Source organism: Rhamphochromis longiceps, linkage group LG7 (assembly GCF_057381845.1).
Source record: "Rhamphochromis longiceps isolate RC_006_pf linkage group LG7, R_longiceps_female_GT1.1, whole genome shotgun sequence".
Taxonomy (NCBI): domain Eukaryota; kingdom Metazoa; phylum Chordata; class Actinopteri; order Cichliformes; family Cichlidae; genus Rhamphochromis; species Rhamphochromis longiceps.
The window spans coordinates 19,716,505-19,733,315 of record NC_140563.1 but is presented as its reverse complement, the minus strand read 5'-3'; the positions used below and the strand labels follow the sequence as shown (position 1 = coordinate 19,733,315).

Sequence of the window (16,811 nt, the reverse complement as noted above, 5' to 3'; positions counted from 1 at the left end):
CATTGTGTTTACATTTTCTTTATGTAGAAATGGGTTCAAGGATAGATCATTTAATTTTGTAGGACCACTAAAGCTTTTAGTTATCGTTGCTGAATCTTCACCTTTTGTTTTTACTTTTTCCAGCCATGGCAATCTATTAAACTAGCATTACCGCAATTCAAAAACACTCAGAAATAAAGTAAGGTCTTCATCGCTACCTTTACGATTAAACAGCTAATTTAGCATATTTACCCAGGTAACTTAACACAATATGGATTACAAAACTAAACATATAGAACAGTGCAAAGCTCTATAAATGGAAAAAAAAGGAAATTGGGTTACAGATTTATTAAAAATACGTGCAATCACAACACTCCTTATATTAATAATATTGAGCTCTCCATTCTGCTTAGGCTAGCCTATGAGATTTGCTATTCATGTATGATTTTACAGCATTGACGGTGTGTTTGGGTTCATTGCCACGCTGATAAATTCAGCCAATCAGATGCTTTCCGAATGGTGTTGCATTGCGAATCAAAATCTAGACAAGTCAAAAACCATGACCGAGCCTCTGCCATGTTTTACAGTTGGCTACAGACACTCACTGTTGTACCTCTCAGCTGACTTCCTCCTTACATCCTGATAACGATTTGACCGCTTTTAAAGGTTGAATAATTCATAAGTCAGTTTAACAAGGGGAAAAAAACATTCTTCCAAAAATGCTCAGGTACAAGGATGGGGTTGAAAACGAGTGACAAAGCAGCCAATATCCAAAGGAAATCTTTGAAAGACCTTCAGAGAGCCTTTTATGAAGTTTGTGGATATGATTGTATTCTTATTAACTAATGACTCATGCATGCAAGCACACACAGACACACGTAAAGAGAGAGGGGATGAGAAAAATATAACGCTCAAAACCAGATGCTTGTTTCGAAGTGAAGGTGCAGGTGTATTATTATTATTATCATTATTATTATTATTATTCACGTATCTGGTTCGTGGTGGTGGACCACAGTCAGTATTGGTGCTCTACTTGAGGTGTGACTAATTCTTAGAAAAGACTCACTGTTTTAGGAAATTGAACTGGTAACCTGTGCTGACACTGAGAGCGTGTAATATAGTTAAATGTAGTTTTAAAAACAGTTTTTTATCCATTATTAATAATTACAGATTATTTAAGTTGATATGTAGAATGATCCCTTATTAAAAATCCCCAAACTAGTGGAAAAGGCATTTCAGTTTAGAAAGCCTGCTTTTTAATGTGATTCTAATCAGACTTCTGCATCTCAGTCAGGATGCTCTGGGCTCTTAAATAGGATTTCAGTGCCATTTGTGTCACTTGCACTGCGACATACGTTGGCAGCAGTCTATCCCGAGCTGGCTGAGATACTAAGCAGAATCCATGCAATGACTGGCAGAGCTAATTATTGTGTGTTTTATGTTTTGTATTGTTTCTAGAAAACTACAAGTATTGCTATTCAGATGCATTTACAGGAGAGACACTTCTATCGAAGGAAAGCGTGAACTGAGGATGAAGTGGGTGACTGACGAGAGTTGAGCAGGATATATTTTTTTGACTCCACCTGCATGCAGTTGTGTTTTATGGCTCTGCTCAGTTCAAGCAGATGTAGGTCAGTCAGTGGCTGCACTTCTTATTGGGCCCAAAACTCTCACTCAGTCTGCCTGCTTACTGTCTGAGCAGCAGAGACAGCCTGTGATGTATTTTTAATCAGGTTCTACCCATAACCCAGTTATGGCTCAATTTCACCCGGACTAAGTCTGGGTCTTAAATTAGTACCCTGTCAGCTGCTGTAGCTAATTGATCTGAAGTGCATGGCTCTGACTTAACTGTGTCATCGTCTATAGGTGCAGATTATATGCTGTATAGGGAGAGAGGATCTTTTTTTTCTTTTTTTTTAATCTTTCTTCAGCTTTCTGTCTGTGCATGTATATGTGTATGTGCAGCCTGTGTGCCCACATGCTGTGAGCGCGTAGGCGTACGCTGGCGTCCAATTCCCTCAAAGGCATCCGTGATCAAGGCTGCAGTCTAATGAAGGCATACAGGCCTGCAGCCCACCTCTCTGTCTCCCTCCCTTGCTTTCTTTACCTCCCCTCCCTCGGCCAGTTGGACCAGATTGAGGTTCTGGCGTTGGCATTGTCGGCTGTAATAGTGGTCATTGGCCGGCATGGAAGGCTGTGTTATTTGCCCAGAATGATGGATGTTGAGCAGTCGGCCGTGTTCGCCGTAATGTAGAAGCTGCGGTAACGCAGGCGGGCAGGTGGAGGGAGGGAAGGAGGTTGGGGAAGAGGGGTGGGTGACTGGAGTAAGGAAAAAGAAGTAAGTGGATTGAGGTAAGATGTAAAAATTGATAAACAGATGAAGGAAGGATGATTGGTATGTTGTGTTGGTCACAAAGGAGGGAAGGGATGGATGACAGTGAATGGTTGTGAAGCACAAACAGTCGTATCAGTGGCATTCACTCAAAAGTCTTTAAGGTATACTTTTCTTCTTACAGAGTGTTGTATGTAAGAAGAAAAAGAAAATACCATGGTCAGCCTTGAAAACAATACCAGGTTCTTGTGGGCAAACACTTTTTTCAAGGTACTTGGCAAATAGATTTTTCCAGGCATCTCGGGAAAACGCGCCTCGTCTCATCTGCTTCTCTCTCTTCATGTAATCCCACACTGACTCCAAGACGCTGAGATCGGGGCTCTGTGGGGGCCAGACCATCTGTTGCAGGCCTCCTTGTTGCTAGAGATGGTTCTTCATGACTGTGGATGCATGTTTTGGGTTGTTGTCAAGCTGCAGAATGAATGAATTTGGGGGCTGATTAGATATCTCCCTGATTATAGCGTGCGATGCGTCTAAACAGCCATAGTGCTGAAAACTTCACAAAGTGCTGTATTAATTTCGCCCGCCTGGAATCTCTCTGTCTTCCAGCCCTCCATCTGCTCCTTCTTTCTTTTTCCATTATGGCTTTGTATTGGTATGACTGATGCCTACAGCTTGCATTAGAGGAGTCGCTGGGTCACTGCCATTTTCTCTGGCCTTGCTTTGCTCTTGAAAGCACCACTCAATCTATCAAGGTTGACCAAAAAAATTGTTTTTTTTAAAAACCAACTGTCAATTGCACTAATTTGTGTGACTCATCCAGTGCTGACACGGCCCGTTACAATGTCACCTCAGTATCTGTTGACAGGTGTGTATATATAGCAGTGTGCAAGCGAGTTATGACGCGGTGCATGCACTGCCAATGTTTTTCTGTCACCCCCTCTTTGCAGCGGGCGGAGGTGACACCACCTTCTTCCCTCCTGTCCACCTTTTAGTCACCTGCAGGGAAAACATGATACAACCCCTTCTGCCCTCTTTCCCTGGTGTACCCGCCCCCCTTTTAGTCACATGCTGCAATGTATCAAGCAACCAAACATCCTGCGGTGCTTTACAATACTGCAAAGTTTCATACTGAACCAATGCCAAGTAAATACAGGGTCAATAAAAGGCAGGTCATTTAGGGGAGATTTATGAGATGAATCATCATTAATTTGCCAATTCTGAACCCATTTTCACCAATAAATCCCTGTTTTTATTTTTACTTTACGTTTCATGTATTTTGATTTGGGGTTTTGAAGATCTGGAGTGTAAATGCACCTGCCTCTACAGCACTTTACTGTAGGTTATAAATAAAATAGACGTGCCCAATTGATCTGATACCAATTCCAGCGGTAGTATTGATAATGTCGATATCTGGTTCCATTCGCCCACCTCTAACATCCCCTGAGCTGGGAAGCTCAGGGGATGTGAGGATGTGACCACAGGGATGTGACCACACTTCTTTAAAAAGAAGTGTGGTGAAACAGCGTGGCCCTTGAGCAACTTTCTTTGCTGTTTTTAGAACTCAGTGTCCCAGAGCAAGGAGCAGGTATCATAACAGGATTAATGTGTATCTTTCTCATCCTGTCACACTCTTGTTATCTCGAGTCAGACAGGCTGGATTCGCTGTAAACACTCGTCTCGAGGGGGAGGCCGTCCCTGACAGCAGGCTCTGGGGATTTTATCCAAGACATCTTTGAAATAATGACAGGAATGCGTGTCTCCGTGTCGTAGTTTTGTTTTTTTCAGGAGATTTAACAAATCTTGAAGGTGAAAGGGTAAAACAAAAGAAGTTTTGAGTGACACAGCAGAAGTAGCACCTCTTCTTCTTTCTTTCTTTTTTTTTCCTAACAAAAACAGTGAACCCTGTCTTGGTAGATGGTTTTAAGTTTCGTATCATCGGTCGTGCTATTTTAGATCTAAGAAACTGATGAGGAAATCCTTCTGAAGGCTCTTATTTGGTAATACAGCTCTCCTCGCTTAGATGAGGCTCTAGACTGTATTCCTGTGTTTGTGGGCTGTGTTCTCTGTGATAGTTCTTGCTTTCACAGTTAAAAAAAAAAAAAAAAAAGTGCTGAGTGCAGCAGTGTAGCGCTCGCCTAAGGTGGAAACATATGGTCTCTCTGAGTGAAACCAGCAGTAATGTAGAAACCATCCTGGTCCCCGCTAATCTGAAGTACATGGACTGTGGTGTGCTGGGCAGACTTGGGTCACATTCACAAATGAAACATTTGTCTTTTTAGCAGCTTTTCAAACTAAACATTTATTTTCAGGAAATTTCCCTACATGAAAAGCATCCCCCGATCCACGTTAGGCCACTTTTATGACCATTCTGAATATTCTTTTCCTCGCTCCCTGTGATCTGACAGCTAAAATAAAGAGAAACCTGTGTTTCTAATTGTATTTTCAACCAAGTCAGCGCTCGCTCAAGAGCCAGAATTTTATTCACAGCACCTGGTGCGAGTTCTGAATGGAAAACTCTGACCTGGCAGCTCTCGTGGAAATTGGCTGGGTTTTGTTATGTATCTGGTACAGTAAAGTTATACAGCTGCTCCTGTGAAGTACAGCTGCTCGCAGATGAATAGGAGCACACGCACCAGGAGCAAGAGTGCTGGGTTTCTTCACTTCGACTTTCCGAATTGTAAAGGTGAAAAGTGTATCGCTTAGATCTGAGATGAATACAGCGAGCATTGTACAGTCTTCCTCCTCACAGCGCAGCTCTGTCTAGTCCCAGTGTGAAGATGGTAAATTATTCATTAGTTCGCGTGGGGAGTTTAAAGAGTGCTCTGAGAACAGGAGAATGGAAAGTGTGGATTCTCTTGCATCATTTTAGCTGCTTTACTTTCAGACCTTCAGAGGCGTACATGCGCAGGCGCCACAGACAGTTGCAGAAAACCAACAGTGCACCTAGACTGTCTCGTGCAGGCGTCTTCTTTGTCGCTAGGGATGCCTTCACAGGATCAGTTAGAAATGGGGGGGAAAAGAAAGTGAGAGAATTAAGCTAAGGATCTCTGTGTGTTTGTGTGAATTTTTAACTCTGCCTTTTCTCTCTCTGTGCCAGTCCCCTCATGTCAGCAGCAGGGCCTGTGGGAAGGAGAGGGGGTGGGGGTATGGAAGTGAAGTATCTCTAGGGCATGTGTGTGTGCAGCCTGCTATAAACAGGAAGAAAAAAAAACATTAACGTGTTCTGTATTCTTTGCACAGGGCATATAAAACCATAGAGGAAGATGACCTAAAGTTTCCCCTGATCTACGGTGAAGGGAAGAAGGTAAGAAGTGCTTCCACAGCCTCATGTGCCATGCATGTAATCAAAGCTCACCGGGGCATCATTGGTACACCCGACCTCACATCACCCAAATCGCTGTGTAGAGACATTCCTGGCCTTTTTGAATCCTGCACAACCTGTAGCACAAACGAGCTCTCCAAGGACTTATTATTATGTTTTTCAGCCAATTTAAAAAACAAAAACAAAAAAAAAATAGGCAGAGGTCTAATGTGATGGTCCTATCTGAGTCGTGTGTTAGATGGATCTGATGAAAGGTAACATATGCTAACTGAATATATCAATACTGAAACACTGACTTGTACTAACAAAATCTTGTCAACGCTGAAAAAAGGGAAATGACACAAAACAAAAGGTCAAGAGTTTCCCCCTCGTTCAGTTACACTGTACATGCAGTGGTGTGTAGGAGCCTTTCTCTCTTTTTTTGACTTGAAAAGGTCAAAGGAGCAGTGTGATAGACCCGAATATGCTCTCGCCGTGCTCTTCCCCAGTTTTCACTTCCATACGTACAGAAAATAGATTTGAGTTTGACTGACAGCAGGGGAAAGATGTCACCCCTACAGTATTCTATGTGCCCACAACCGCATTCAGACTCACCCCGGCGCAGCTGCCGGTGCCCACGTCGTGTCCTCTCCCTTTGAAGTGAGGAGCGGAGATGGATGGCTAGATAGAGTGAGAGAGAGGAACGCCAGAACACTTCAAAGCCCCTGGTGCGCCGCCCTCTGGGCACCGGCACTCTACAATTAATCCCAGGATGTTTTACCCCTTTCTCTGCTGGAGGAACCTTTCCACCACTTTAAAACACTCTCCCTGCGTCGTTCTGCATACTGATCCAAGCTCAGTCCTACTCGGCTCCTCTTGTGCTCGTGCCTAAAAGTTCTTTCTCTGTACAGTAGAGATTTCCAGACAATATGAATCAGCTTCAGGGAGGATCAAACAATCAGTATGTGATTGAAGTGCAGACTTTCAGCTTTAATTGCAGGATTTAAAGAGGGGGGGGAAAAGCGTAGCACGGTGGTACAGTGGTTAGCACTGATACCTCACAGCAACAAGGTCCTGGGTTTGAACCCACCATCTGTTGCTGTGAGGCATGTTCTCTCTGACATGTAGTTAGTTTAACTAGTTTTTCTGAATTGGCTCTAGATGCCTAATGGCTGTCTGTCTCTCAGTGGATTGATCCAAAGTGCTACATTTACTCTTTTTATACAGAATCCCACATTTTCAGAGGCTCAAAAGTAATTTAGCAAACTAACATAATTTAAAATCTAAGGGCTGTTTTTAATACTTTGCAGTCAGTGCCTGAAGTCTAAAACCCACAGACATAATTAAACAAACCCAAATGTTAACCACATGTTCCAAATATTTGGAAAAATTATAATGAATGGTAGAATTATTACCACAGGCTGATGTTGTTGACATCTATCTTCCTGGTTTATGTGCGACCTGCTCTACACATGGTGGTTTATGCAAGATTTTAGATGTAAGATTTTCCTAAAAGCAAAGCGATTCAAATAATCAAAACCTCTGGCTCGTTTCTAAACTGTTCACCAGTCATGGTGTCGTCAGGTTCTCCGATCTCTGCAGTCTGTGACGAAGAGCAGAAATGATGACCAAGCTTCAAAATGGAGACCCGAGTTTAAAAAGGCTTCCACGGTGGCCTTCTAGATAACATCTACATAAGCTCTCACTCATTATAAGACGATCAGTCATGGGCAGAAATGAAAATGCCTTTCGTAGAGTTTGTTGCTGCTTTGTTTGACTCATACGGAGGCTGTGCTTTAAATGCCTCTGATCTTTTCCAGGCTCGCGTGCTGGCGACCATCGGGGTAACGAGAGGCCTCGGAGACCACAGTCTCAAAGTGCACGACTCCAACATTTACATTAAGCCCTTCCTGTCCTGCTGCCCAGAGGTACGCTCCAGTTTTACATTTTTGTGTCCTTCTCTATGTCTGCCTTGGTCATGTTGTTAGAATTTTTGCCTTACAGCAAAGAAGGAAAAAGGATTCAGAGTCTTTTCTGTTCGACCTGTCCAGTGGGTTTGGGCCTCTCGCCAAGTATTGACAAGAACAGGCTCTACCACCCTCTAGGCTCTCAAGGATATGCAGTCATGTGAAAAAATAAGTACATCCCATGGGAGGTTGTTGGCTTTTATGGCTTGTCTGAGCAACCAGACATTTGACAATCGTTGGAATACTGACTATAGATAACGATGATATTAACAAACACAACCACAGCAAATATGCAAAAATAGCCGAGACGGTGAGCGCACTACTTTTGTTTCCATCGTTTTTAGTTTCAAAATAAGAAAGTAAGAGCAAAGACTGGCCACACACTGCACGGCCTCCTTTGGCAAACTATTACAGATTACAAAAGCATTTTGTAAACAGCAGTCTTTCAGTTCTTTCTGTGGATTTTCTCCTGCAGTTCTTATCTATAGGATACTAATTCTCTGAAACTCTTGGGCCGTTTTGTATGTACGACATATATAAAGGTTTCCGATAATGTGCGTTTTGGAGGACTATGGGGCCACAGTGAAACCTTCAAACTTGAATGCCTTAAGCTTTTGTGGCATTTGAGGTTTGTTTTGCATCATCATATCCTCTTTCATCTTCAGTTTCTCTCTTTTTTTCACAGGTGGTTTTCTTTTTGAAACAGCTGCTATTCAGTTGAATCTATTCTTCCCTAAACTAAAACGCTTCCCCCGGCCACTGGCCTCAGCACAAGTTGAAGGCTTTATCGATCCTCACTCCTTGTGCTCAACAGTTAGAGAGGTGCTCTTTTAATGAAATTTCAAACCTTGCTCTTCACATGGCCTTGTGTTATCTCCTAACACTCTTAGATATGGTGCGGAATACATATTTGAATCAATGACTGCAATGTGCCCAGTATCTGAGGCAGCGAAGCAACTTCCAAAATACAACATTTCTGTCAGTGTCCTTTATAGGGGCGATTGTGGCTCAAGAGTTGGGAGTTTGCCTTGTAATCGGAAGGTTGCCGGTTCGAGCCCTGGCTCGGACAGTCTCGGTCGTTGTGTCCTTGGGCAAGACACTTCACCCGTTGCCTACTGGTGGTGGTCAGAGGGCCCGGTGGCGCCAGTGTCCGGCAGCCTCGCCTCTGTCAGTGCGCCCCAGGGTGGCTGTGGCTACAATGTAGCTTGCCATCACCAGTGTGTGAATGTGTGTGTGAATGGGTGGATGACTGGATATGTAAAGCGCTTTGGGGTCCTTAGGGACTAGTAAAGCGCTATATAAATACAGGCCATTTACCATTTACCATATAGCTTGTATGAGGTTTTTCTCCCACAGAGCTGCCCATGTCTCACCAATCAGGTCTAATGTTACTGTGGCCAGACAGTATCTTGGATTCATCTACCACACTTTAGGATGTTTGAATCTATGGCAACAAATCTGAAAATGTACCTACTTATTTTTAAAGCCACTTAAAAAATCTAAATCGTCTACAAAATATGAATTTTGTGTGCTATTCACTTGAGTTTATAACCTGCCTTAATAGGAACAATTTCTGTGGGTTACACTTTTTCACATGACTGCATCAAATGCAATGATTACATCGTCTGTCACAAAGCAGAAGAAGAAAAACCTGGATGTTAGCAGTTGTAATGTAATTGTTTTTTACCTTCTCACTCTTCTCAAAGAGTCACCTTCATCGGTCACTTCACAGCATCTATCCTCCGTCAGGTTACATAAAGTTGTTGCTATAAAACAGTGGGTGTGTGGGTACACAAATACAGAATGATGAAAGCAGAGCACTCTTGTGGCACATACATCGCTTGGACTGTTAGTGAGGAAATCTGTGCCTACTCCTTTTTGGCCTTGTTGCTGCGTAGCTGCTGAATGACTAAAATCTGAGAGATATGTTAAGTTATTCTGGGGAAGGGAGCCAAAGTCTGGGTTAGGGTTTAAAATCCTTTGCATTTGAGCATGTGTCAGGAGGGGAGGAGAGAAAACGGAATAAAAGGAAAAGTCAGAACAAGAGTGGCAGTATGTTAACATTAGTGTTTTAGAGGGGCTCTTTAGTTTTATATTACCCTCGTTGTGTCAGCCGCCTGATATAACGAGAGCGCAGAGGTAACCGCTGATAGCCAGTAACAGGAGGGACTGTGAACTGTGTGGTCAACGTGTGCGTTGATGGTCCCTGCAGTGCAGTGGATTGCAAGAAGGAATCCACTGCAAATGATTGCAGTAGTCATGAAAACCTGCACATTCTCTTGATCTTTAATTCATTGCACTCAAAGTTCAGTCATAGTTCAGCCTAGGGCTGGGCGATATATCGAGTTTTTAAAAAATATCGATATATTTTCATACGAGATATAAGATGTGACAATATCGTTTATATCGATATAGTCTATGTTACGTTATAATTATACTTGTGGAGCCGCAGGTTTGCCTCTCTTTCGTCCACTTTTGTCTCTACGCAACGTTACTCGGCCTCGCCTCTCCTGCACTGAACACAACTCCCCCTCCCCCATAGCTTCACCTGCAGGCAATGACAAGATGAAAGCGGAAAATCTCCGTTAGCGAGTTACCGTGCGTGGGGCTGGATGGCGTCAACGTGTTAGCGAGCTAACCGCGCTAACGACATGCAGCCCAGAAGGGCTGCACGGCCTAAAACCCTTTCCTTTTCTCAAAAATCGACAGTGCGCCTTATGTATGAATTCTGGTTGTGCTTACTGACCGCGAACCGATTTTATGTGGTACACAGCGCTCAGCAATCTGTCAAAAAATGTTTTAATATGACTTTGCTAAGCTACGGAGCTGCACCGCTTGATGGATTGTCGGAGAATTACGGCTACAGAGGAGGAGCCTCGCGGAGTGATACGTACTGTGTGTGTATAAGGACCACAAATGGCACCTGTTCAGAGACGTGGTGCAGCTGTGAAATCTGTCTCTTTGTTATTATGCTCAGCGTCTATTAGTTTACATTTTGACTGCACAATTGTGAGCTTTTTGTTATGCACAAAAACAACATTGTTTTCTTTTATTTATGGACCATGATTATTTAATATATGCTGATAATTTATTTTTGAGTAATATCTACGCTGTATGTAAATAAAAGTGCCCGTGTGACATCTGGGACACAGTGTGACTAAGAACTCTCTTTTTGTTCTTAACTTATGGCTTAAAAATCGAGATATATATCTTATATCGCCATCCAGCTAAAAAATATCGAGATATGAATTTTGGGTCATATCGCCCAGCCCTAGTTCAGCCTCCTTTTTTTGATGTTCCTATAAGATGAGTGAAGTCAAGGTTTTTCCAGATAGAGCATAAAAACATGATTTCTATATGAAAGACGTGGTATTCCTGAGCATTAAGGGGCCATAATAGCCTCTTTTGAAGAAAAATAATAACAATACAATTAAACATCGGCTTAAGGGTGAAGTCACAGAGGGTCACTATGAAAGGCATGACTGTTGTCAGAGTACTGTGCACAAAGAACAGTGATGACTGCAGCCTTCAGAGAATTGTTAAGAAAAGTAAATTCAACAAACTGGGAGAGTTTCACAAGGAGTGAATGGTGTCAGTGGATCAAGAGCCACCACATACAGATGGTCTTCAGGAAAGAGGCTACTGAAACGCTAATAAAAAGCCATGCCTGAACCGGAGAAGCATCTGACATGAGCTGAGGAAAGCAAGAAGCGTTTCAGTAGCTCAGAGGTCCAAAGTCTCTTCAGATGAAAGTAAAATTAGCATTTTATGGGAAAATCAAGGTCCTACAGTCTTGAGGAGAAAAAAGGTGTTTAAACTCCAGTGTGAAGTTTCTGTCAAAGTGCCAGGACTACTACTAATTATTACTGCGTTTGACTGGCCAACCAAATCACCTGACCCCCAACCCCATAGAGAATCTGTGGTGTATTATAGGAAGATGAACCCCAAAATACACACAAACTGAAGGTCACTGTCAAAGTAACTTAGGCTTTAATAAACCCATTCGCCGTCTTCAGGTTTTTCAGCTAATTCAGGGTAGCCTATCCCAGTCATAGGGTGAGAGGCAGGGTACACCTTGGATAGACCACTGGCCTCTCACAGGAGATATACAAGCATTCAAAAAGAAGAATTTTTTCCTGATATTGACTTATTTTGACATCCACTAGTTTATATGTTCAAAGAAATGTGTGGGAGAGTGCCCTGCAGGGAATGTGAAAACGTCCTGCGGGGACATGTTTTCCCTGCACACTGTCAAGTTAGAATTACAGACTTCTCTCAGGTTGTGAATAAAAAATAAATAAAACAGGCTGACCTTGGCAGTTTGAGTCATTTTGACATAGAATTTGGGTATTTGAGTAAAAATCAGAGGATCAGGTCCTTCCCTTTTCTTGACATACTATAGGAATGCTGCCTCATAGATTGATAGTCTCGCTGTGTTTCTCTCTTTCAAAGCCTGACTTACTGTTCATCTCAAGGTTCCCCACAACATGGAGCCTTGTGATCCACACACAACTCATTTTGATAATCTTACAGTGACTCTCCCTGCTTGCGTGTGGTGTTCTGTTTTTAAAGTAGCCTAAGTTGGTGTGCCTGCTGTGAATAGGCAACGCCTCCACAGTAGCAAAAGAATTACTTGAAGCAACCAAACAAAAGCCATCCAAGGCCACTGGGTATTATTTTTGCCTGCTGTTTCAGAGTATGCTTCTGTTCGCCCATAGTAATTTAAAAGACTGTGCCTCACCAGAGTTGCCACAGTAACACGAGTTTCCCTGCTTCAGAATATCTTTGAAGGATTGAGACCATCAACATTGTTTAGACAAGTATATGGAGGCGGATGTGTTAAGAAAGTAGAGATTAAATGGAAAGATCATCCTAGTAATTTTTCTTCTGATATTTTGAGAGATTCATGTAGAGATATCCACACTAAGAGACTTGTTACAGTACAGGTAATCCACAAAACAGTTTACATTGTGTTCTGTGGCTGCCATTGATTTTTTTTTTTTTCTTCTTCTTATAATCTCAGTAGCTTATGTCAATAAAAATGTTGGGTGGTCCAGCACTCTGGTCCAGAATTGCTTGAAGCACAACAATGAAATTGGAAATCCCTTGACTTGGCATGTAGCGCTCATGATAGATGAAAATTTTGGTTTCTAAGCTGTCAAATCTTTGAACAGTACCAGTGACTGTGTAAAAGATGGCCAGCGTGGCTCCACTCGGGAGCAGTTCAGTAATCCATTTTTTCTTAAGTCACTGGTTAGTGACCCATTAGCAAACATTATAGTATACTCAGGAGATGGCGCAGGTCATCTTCTAATCAGAAGGTTAGTGGTTTGATCCCTGACTCCTCCACTCTGCATGGAAAAAGTACCCTTGGGCAAGGTAGTAAATCCTGAGTTACCCTCTGAGTGTTAATGTTAGACATAGAAAGCACTTAGGCGTAGAAAAATTGCTTGTATGAATGCGGGTGGATGAGGCTTGAAGCAAGAAGCACTTTGAGTGCTCAAGTAAAGTAGAAAAGTGCTATAGATAAACCAGTCCATTTACCACTAAGATGGTGTACTTTAATCGGATGTTTCATTATTACGCCATTTCCAGCTTCTCCTCTGCTTGCCTTCTATATTGCATTGTGGGAAAGCATTGTAACACTGAAAGCCAGGAGCAGGGAGAGTAGCAGCACAGAAAAGGAGAGGCGTCAGTGACAACAGATACAACCCAGATTAAATCAGATACAGGAAGAAAGAAAAACAGCTGGGATTGAGGCGGGTTGCAGAGCAGCCTGCAGAGGTGCCGAAGCTACATGTCCTGTATGAAACAGCCAAGACGGGTGGCAGAAGTACATACATTTGTCAGTTAAGCAGGAGTATACATACTTAGGTGCTGTATTCTGCAATCACAACTTATTAACATATTATAACATATTAACCCCTGAGTATAATGTAATGAATCATGTGCACAGTAAGATTTGCAGTGAATCCTATGCAATAAGCACCAATGACAAATACAAAACAATGACTCCCCGAAAATGCATGAACCAAAAAATAACATGCCTGTACATGAATATGCAAGGAGTAAAAAACAGAGGTAATTGTGTTAAAATGTGGGGAGTAAAAGTAAAAAGTTGTCAGAAAAATAAACACTGAAATACAGTTACCTGACAATTTTGCTCGAGTACAGTAATAAAGTGTCTGTGCTTCATTGCTTCCCACCTCTGACAGGCAGTATGTTGTGTGATAGAGTATCAGCTGAGCCATCAGTTACAGAGATGAACTTCCAGGATTCACTCTGAGCCTTGTGTACAGAGCAAATCCTCTGCTCTGTTAGTTTTGAAGTATTAAACTTGCATCCCGTCTTGAAATTATTAAATGCTCTTATTGCTGTAATTCAGATTCACCACCCTGGTATTAGAATATAATCTGGATCAGTTTACCCTTTCAAGATTAAAGATAACCACTAGGAGGCCATGGCTAAGGCTTAAGACTGCTGTCCATTAATTACAGAGTGAGCATGTTGAACAGATGAATGTGCAGCACATTATAAAGTGCGTTGCAGCAGCTTTTTCAGGTTAAACACGGCTAAAATGCACAATCCATCTATACAATATTTTCTGTCTATAAATATGTAACGGGTGTACAAGGTTTGTACAAACAGCAAAGTTTTACAATTCTTGCTTCTCTTTTTTTTTTTTTCTAACTTCAGGTCAGAGTTTATCCTTTAGCACAGTGTGAGCATGGAGCCGATGACGTTCTGGTGCTGGGAACTGACGGACTGTGGGACGTCCTCTCCAACCAGGAAGTGGCTGAATCGGTCGGCTGTTTCCTGGCAAACTGCGACCCTGACGATCAGCACAGGCATGTTCACCCATCCCACACAGCTGCAGTCGCAGACAGGCCTGAACTTCCTCTCACCTCTGTCTTGTTTGGAGAGGGTGAACGTGGTTATCTTCTCACGATTACGCAAATTTCCAAACATTCAGATAATGATGTCAAAGAGCAGCTCATTAACAGGATTCCCTGATTATTTCCTCAATGGTTTTACTTTTTTAATTTTTGTTTGTTTTCTTCTGACTGTGGGCAGAGGCATTTATTCAATGGCTGCATGTTGCCATTATTCCCTGTTCTGATCATTATCTAATTGAATATCGCCGTGTGATGCTGACACCGTAACTACTTCTCACTTTCGTTCCCTCAGGTACACGATGGCAGCTCAAGACCTCATAATGAGAGCGAGGGGGGTGCTGAAGGATCGAGGCTGGAGGATAGCCAACGACAGATTAGGCTCCGGAGATGACATCTCTGTCTACATCATTCCCCTCATGTATGGAAACAAGCAGAACTAGCCAAGCTATGAAACCGCAGCCATCGCTGAAACACAACCCTGCCTTGACCTTTTAAAACTTCACATGTGCAGTTTTACCTCATTCCTTGTTCTCCTTTTAAAAGTGCTTTTGTTTCTGCTCAGATCAAAACCTGATCTGTCTCAGTTTCACCCTGATTATCCTCAATCTAGGTGATCTCTCTCTCTCCCTTTTTTTAAATATTGAAAAGGAAACAATCATAAGAGTAGCTGTTAATGATTACTGTTATTATTGTTTTTTTAATTCTCGTGGAAGCCATCCTTAGCTGTGTTTCGGGGGGCAAACCCTGTAAACCTGGACTCTCGAATGAGATGACGACATCTCAGGACTGCTGTTACTAACTAATGCACAATATTTAATAATGTGAAAATGTAAATAATCTGAAACACAAGACATTGGTTAAGTGTGTTTGGCTGAACACCTGTACAGTGTTTACCCCCCCCCCCCCCCCCCCCCAAACCTAAAGGCTGCTGTAAATATGAATCATTCCAGCTCTGTTCCACGCACGCTTTTAACTTAGCCAGACTCAGCCATTCACTTTTCCACACCTCCCAGTGAAATGGGTGGGAAAAATGGGTTTCCTTCTGCTGACTTTTGGCTGTTACTTCTAATACTGCAGTTGCCATTTTTTTGCTCATTTGTACCATTGCGATACTGCGTTTGCTATTAAGGAGAGATTTTTTTTAAATGAAGACTACACTACCAGGTGGAGTGACACTTAAAAGATTTTGGCCCAATACATTTCACACTCCTTATTTCTTTACTATTGTATTTATTTGAACATCAGTTGAGATCTACAAAGAAAAACAAACATGTTTCAGACATGTTCCTCCTTAAGCTGTCGTTCACCTGCTGCATGTGCCATCATTAAGCTACGTAGTCATCCTTTACAGCAGGGGCATCAAATATAAGGCTCTGGGGCCAGAATTGGCCTGGCAAAGACTCAATCTGGCCCACTGGATGGCTTTGGGATATGTGAAAGAGGACATAGCATTTCCCCTTATGAAGATCTCCCTTATTGCCAATTATAAGACACTGGTAATAATGTAACAGATAAACAAAGATCAAAACAAAAAGGTTCCTGTTTTCTCACTCAACTTTTTTTTTTAAATGAGTAAAAATAAAAATAAAACAAGGCATTTTCTATGAATTAACAAAAACCTTCAGTTTTGTAATTACAAGGGCGCGGGGGGTAAATGAGCCACCAGAAGCTTTTTCTGTAATTTTTACACATTTATTTATTTGCACTGACCGATTTCTCTCATTTCCAACAGCTACAGTTCTTTATCACGTAGAAAAATTAAAAATTGCACTTCTTTTTCTTATAGTAATTGGGATTAAATGTGTAGTCAAATGTCTTTACACTGACAGAAGGAGAGGAGTATCGCTGGTTCGGACCAACTTAACATCAAAGTGGGCCGCATGTGGCCCATGATGTAAAAGGAGTTTGACATCCCTGCTTTACCTCATAGAACCTTTTCTCAGATTTATTGTTCTCATTTTTAAAAAAAAATACATCAAAATGTATAAATAACAGGTACCTGTAACGACGCTGATGTTACAGATGTCCCTCAGAGCATAAATCTGGCCCGTCATTGCTAAACTTGTGTCTGAGCAGTCAACACAGTTCTTACGTTACGGAGTGGGTTTCCATATTTTATTTCAAATTGTACTTTTTTTTATTTTATTTTGAAGGTGAAAATGGTGAAACTGAGTAAATTTATTTAAATGTAAAAATGTAAATAACCTTTTCCAGCAGACAAACTCTCCCTTCCTTTTACTGTAAGTCACGCATATCTTACCGAAACCAAAACACACATGATTTGTACTGTTTTAGAATCCCATAGGAACAATAAAAAAAATAAATGTGAAGAA

General features: G+C 41.9%; 1 protein-coding gene across 1 annotated transcript in view; it reads left to right on the top strand.

Annotated features, from left to right (window-relative positions):
• The window catches only part of ppm1h (protein phosphatase, Mg2+/Mn2+ dependent, 1H), a 40,542-nt gene extending 23,731 nt beyond the window's left edge, over positions 1–16,811 (top strand). The window contains exons 7-10 of the mRNA XM_085412750.1: positions 5,555–5,618; positions 7,436–7,543; positions 14,279–14,430; positions 14,771–16,811. Coding sequence (XP_085268876.1) covers positions 5,555–5,618; positions 7,436–7,543; positions 14,279–14,430; positions 14,771–14,918 — 472 coding nt within the window. The 3' untranslated portion in view covers positions 14,919–16,811. The remainder of the gene's footprint in view (positions 1–5,554; positions 5,619–7,435; positions 7,544–14,278; positions 14,431–14,770) is intronic.